Below are 5,534 nucleotides of genomic sequence, written 5' to 3' on the forward strand. Positions count from 1 at the left end.
TGGAAAGTTTGTGTTGGCACAAATTTGTGCATTTTGTAATATGTGACGAAGTGCATAATAAAATCGCAGCCTAAGACGCCTACCTATGCCTACATTATTCTGGGCCTTTTTTTGTTTTGTAAGTACTGTATAGATAGGCCTAGCCTAGCGTACGGCCTAAGACATAGGGCCTAGGCCTAGGCCTAGGCCTAGTAGCTTTCTTTCTAATAGTAAATGTCTTTTAAGGAGGCCTAGGCTAGCCTCGAGGCTAGGCTAGCTAGGTAAGGGAGAGGCCCCTAGCCTAGGAGGCCCTCCTAGGCCTAGAAAAACCTTCATTCAACAACCGACGTAACCTAGCGTAAGGTAGGCCTAGGCATAGCATTAAGCCCAGCCTAGGCCTAGTAGAGGATGGCCCAATTTTTATTTTAACATTAAGTAGGCCTAGGTGGGCTTTTGACTTGGCCTAGGCAGGCTAGCCTAGCTAGGCCTAGGTCCATGGCCTAGCCTAGGCCTAGTTAAATTGCGTACAGTGTCAGTGACGGTGCCAGCGTCTGAAATCTGGGGGCGTGGGAAGGTAAAATTTTACTTTTAGGGCAAATATATGCTAGGTGGCCCGAAGTGGGTGTGGTCGGGCTTCGCTCAGAATGTCTTTAAAGATAGTAGTCCATGGGGCGCAGCCTCAGAAAAATATGACAATACTGGGCTTTCATGGGCTTTTTTGATTGATTATAGACATAGGCCCTAGATGGTCTACTAATTTGTAAATAATATCAATTTTTTTTTCTCCCTGATAAATTGTGGGTTGGGGATGGGGGCACTAGAGGAAAATTATCTGGGAAATATTACCCCTTCCCCTGATAGCGCCGCCACTGGCTGCGTAACACTGTGGCTTTCTGAAACTGGTGATGGTCCTTAATTTAGAACCCCAAAAATGCTGTTTTACTTGCTTCTTTCCAGGACCGGAGCGCCTGGACCCGACTTAGTGCCCTATAATTACAGTAGGCTAGCGCGCCCCCCCCCCCCCCCTCGTGTTGGGATTTCCCCTCCCAAACCCATATCCTCCCTACCGTCTTGGCACATTATGCCTCACTCAAGTTGGTGCTTGGCTACGATAATTGGGCCCCTACAAACTCCAACCCAAGTATCATTATTCTTTTTTCCTCATAATACAATAGTGTAGTTTTATATAGTGCCAGATCCATCTAACATAAGATGCTCAGGGCACTTGATATGTGGATTTAGAACTCGATCAATGACTTTCTTCACCCCTAATGCTCCCTTCATGTCTGTGTAACCCAGTACCAGCACCTCTCGTCGTCCACTACAGGGGCTGTCCTCCTATGCGACTGCTTCCGGTAGAAGTAGTAAAGTAGTATAGTCCTCCTCCAGACATCAGTGCCGATGGTTATCACTATGCAGATAAAGCAGAAAAAATGATATGTGTTATGATAGTTTAGTGGCGGATTTAGAGGGGGGGGGGCGTAAGGGGTGTATGCCTCTCTATTTTTTTTTTTTTTTTTGTAAAATAATTGTTTTGTAAAGCTTATCACTCAGAAAATCAGCTGTCCTAAACAGTAAAAATCAATCAAATACAAGCTCAAATTAATGGAGGTGCTACCGGTTTAAGGAGGATTAGGCTTGAAAAAAGAATTTCATGTATTTTACACAACAATAAGGGCACATATTAACATTATTATATTATCATTCTTAAAAAAAAAAATTCGATGAGGAACAATTGATTTGTTCGTGCTTTTTTTATCGATAAGGGAGGGACTGTTTTTACTTGGCAAGAATATAGTAAATATTTTATAAAAACTGGTTTAATTCTTTTTTTTTTTAAAGAAAATGTATTTGAAATTACATTGATTTTTTTATGCTGTTGAAATAATTGATGCTGTAAAAAAAAATTTTTTTATTCCTATATCAATATTCCCCAAATTTTTTACGCAGACGGGAGTGATAATCTAACCATTTTTTCTATGTGCCTAATTAGAAGGATACTTTAACTTGAATCAGTACTACTATATATAGGGGGAATACCATTGCTACAACACAAGGCATATCATGTCATATTAGGCCTATAATATTCAAATAGCCAGATTCAATATTACTGTGCTTTTTTATACTTCCAAAGACCATATGTACGTAAACTTTAAATAATATTATTATATATTTAAGTACAACAACTGCTTGGAGAGATTTTTCCATTTTCTTATCATCCAATGCTGATAAGTCATTGCTGATACGTGTAATTACTCATAATATGGAGTGTTTAATTCTTTAATCCTATTTAGAGTGTAGATCAGTAGCCATTGAAAATGTCATCGCCATAAATTGTTGTACTCAGAATTTTAGTTAAAATCTTTTAAGTTTTAAATAATATTAGAAAATCAGACTTTATTTCTAATTTCTCAAATTTACTTTTAATCGATCATAGTTTAAACAATAAAGATGAGAACAGACCCAGGGCGAAGCATAGGCAGTGCACTACGCCTAGGCCAACATTCCTTGAGTGTGTACTGTAATATTAAAATTCGCACATCTCCGTTCGGCGGAATGTTTACCTCACATGTTTTGCTAACCAATAGTCCTATGTAGAAAGATGTATCCTCCACTACAGTAGGTCCTGCGAATCGAGAGACGTATACTGTATTGTGGGTGCGAGTATTAGGCGATTTGGAACTGTCCATTTTCCAACCGGGTATATATATTTCTTTAATACGATTGTACGCATGTAAATATGAGAAATTATTATTCATCATTTCTGATGATGACATACTTAATATCGGTATATTTAATCCCAATATGATGGCGTGCATTTAAATACTTTATTATACTATCTTAACGCATGTTGGACAAGAAATTTCACTGGGTAGACAATGGACTTGTTTCGGGCTTGTTCTTCGGTACTCCGCCCCACCGAATTTCGGTAAAAGATAACTAGATTTTTGCATGAAATCCACTTAAATTCAATTAATAAACGTCGTTTTATCAAATGTATGTTTAATCTTTATTTTCACTCAACATCAAGGCTTGTGTTTTTTTTGCATTCCAACTCGAACATTAATAAAAATCGGCGTATATTGGTACTCGTGCTTCATTGAGTTACTAGTCTTAGAGTACAGACATTTTATGCCATTCAACTTAAGCTTGAATGTTAGCTGTGCACCAAGAGTTCTCACTACGGCTGGTATTTACAGATTAATTTAATGCGAATTTGTGTTGTAAACATACCAGAAAATAGCACTGTTAGCAGGCCTAGGATAGGCGTCTAGATAAAAGGTACGTTATAACAGATTAGAAATTAAATTTTTCTTTCTTAAATGAGAAGCAGAAATTTTTAATCTGATGACATGTCCAAAAATCGCGATTTACTGCCAAATAAATAATGTTGGTTTGTTTATTGAAATTCCACAATGAATGTAGTAATAATTTGTGATTCATTCAAGCTTTTCAAGCTCGTTTAGAAATAAAAATATAGTTTTCACAATGTTATAAAGGTATTTTAAAAGTGATATTATTGTGGAATGTAAATTGTTTCCTTGTTTTTAATTTGCTAGTCAGTGTAATCCTTGGTTGCCTGCTGAGTTTATCAGGGATTAGTAGGTCTTCGGTGATAATTAAATACTTTTACATCTTTAATTATATAATTTGATTGTTTAGCTGAGGGGTGGGCATAAAAATCGGTTGGAGGGCCGAAGTGAATTTTTTTAACACCGAGGCTGCACCCAAACTTTGATGTTTCTAGTGTGCTTCCAAAAACTTATGAGCACTGCTTTAACACCACTTTATTTTCAGGTTAATATTACTTTTTACGGATGATCGGTGTCAGGCTGTAAAAAGAGTTTTTAATTCATGTTCACGGGCTGCACTTTGCTCACCTGTGTAGCTATAGATTTTACCCCTGAGGTTACCATTTACCAAAATATTGGGTGCATGTCAATGAACCCTAGTAGTATAATTGAGCCTAAGGCCTACTCGTATAATAAAATTTTAAAAAAACATTACCAACCGACAATTGTCACTATGCTTGATCAATTTTTAGTCTAATATATTATAATTGTAATGTTTACCAAAATCATACACAATTGTTAACACACAATTTATAGGCCTGCTAAAGGCATGATCGGCGACAGGATTAGTCTTTGTCTTCGCTTTTCATGAATAGTGTCAAAGGTCAATTAAATTTACAAACACTAAAACAGCTTACAGTATCGTCTTTAATATAAAATCTGAGATGACAGTTGTTAATTTTCATGATAATATATACAAGCTTTATACTCTAGTAGCAAATAATAACAATGTTCAGTAACTATCAGTAAAATTTAAATCAGGCCATCTGATTTTAGATCATGACATGATTAGCTTTCACTAGACAAACGTCATTGAGTTGAGGAATGTCGTGTTTCCTCGCACCACTGTTGTTCAAGTCTGGCTATCTGACAAATTTGTACTCTTCAACCAATTTCCGAATACATTTGCACGGTCCCATTATCTGCAGGTATTAACGCACATTTCAGTAGGTATTACATGGTTTTAGCCTGTGACTATTAAATGTCATAGTTATTTGTTGTTGGCACTCTTCCCAGAATCCGGTGGTTTCCTTACCGACAGCGCACGCCTTGACTGCCTGCAGCTTATAAGGGTAACACTCCAACAGCATTCATAGGCTGGGCTAGCTATGGAATCAAATCTGAAGTGACTGTTTATCTTAATGTTTGGAACCACTTGAGAATTGTGGTTTCAAATCTTCAATACATCACCTGCTACCACAAACTGTATGACATTAATGACCCTAGGTATATATTTACTCTTTTACTATGCAGTCCTTTGATAATACTTTGATTTTGGAGTAGATGTTTGTAGCTATGGTTTGGCATTTTACCACAAGCTGTAAATTTCAGTTTAAAGCTTGACTGACATTTTAAAGAGCATAATGACATGCATTGTTTAAGCTTTTGAGACCATGATTTTCAGTAGCAATTACTAATGTTAAAATGTTGCTACATTTTTTCCCTCTAGGAAAACAAAAATATAATCCACTTTAGACAAGAATATATCCACTATTACCACAGAATAATTTAATTATTATTTTTTAATTATCATTCAATTGAATTTTTAAATTTTGTTGCAGATAACACCGGTTTTATTATTTGACTATAAAGCATCTTGTATCTGGTAGTCACAAAATGGCTGCAAAAAAGTGAGTAGAATTTTAAAATAATGAGAAATTTGTTACATACTCGTTGTATAAACTTACATGGTGCTGGATCTGAGCTGATGACCCAAAATCTCCCACAGGGTGAAAGTACATTTACACTGAATCCGAATTGGAAAATCAAATTAGCATGTAAAATTGGGCGGGACTCGAATTTACTTGCTTTGGTGACTAGCCCACTGGGCTAGTTTACTGTATATTTCACTAGCCCATTGACTATATTACATATTATTATATGTTCTTGGCCAAGCATACATTACAATAGTTTGTAACTGATCACTGGCCCACCAGACTAGTAAGAAAGTAGGTTTACTAGCTCAGATTTTCTACTAGGCAT

The 5,534-nt window shown here is 36.5% G+C and overlaps 1 protein-coding gene across 1 annotated transcript in view; it reads left to right on the forward strand.

The window, feature by feature from the left end:
* Nucleotides 1-226: 226 nt before the first annotated feature.
* The window catches only part of LOC117108550, an 18,560-nt gene continuing 13,252 nt past the window's right edge, over nucleotides 227-5,534 (forward strand). The window contains exons 1-2 of the mRNA XM_033250593.1: nucleotides 227-260; nucleotides 5,114-5,182. Coding sequence (XP_033106484.1) covers nucleotides 5,169-5,182 — 14 coding nt within the window. The 5' untranslated portion in view covers nucleotides 227-260; nucleotides 5,114-5,168. The remainder of the gene's footprint in view (nucleotides 261-5,113; nucleotides 5,183-5,534) is intronic.

Source organism: Anneissia japonica, unplaced genomic scaffold (assembly GCF_011630105.1).
Source record: "Anneissia japonica isolate Jap-2015-1 unplaced genomic scaffold, ASM1163010v1 scaffold287727_len1644234_cov201, whole genome shotgun sequence".
Lineage (NCBI taxonomy): Eukaryota > Metazoa > Echinodermata > Crinoidea > Comatulida > Comatulidae > Anneissia > Anneissia japonica.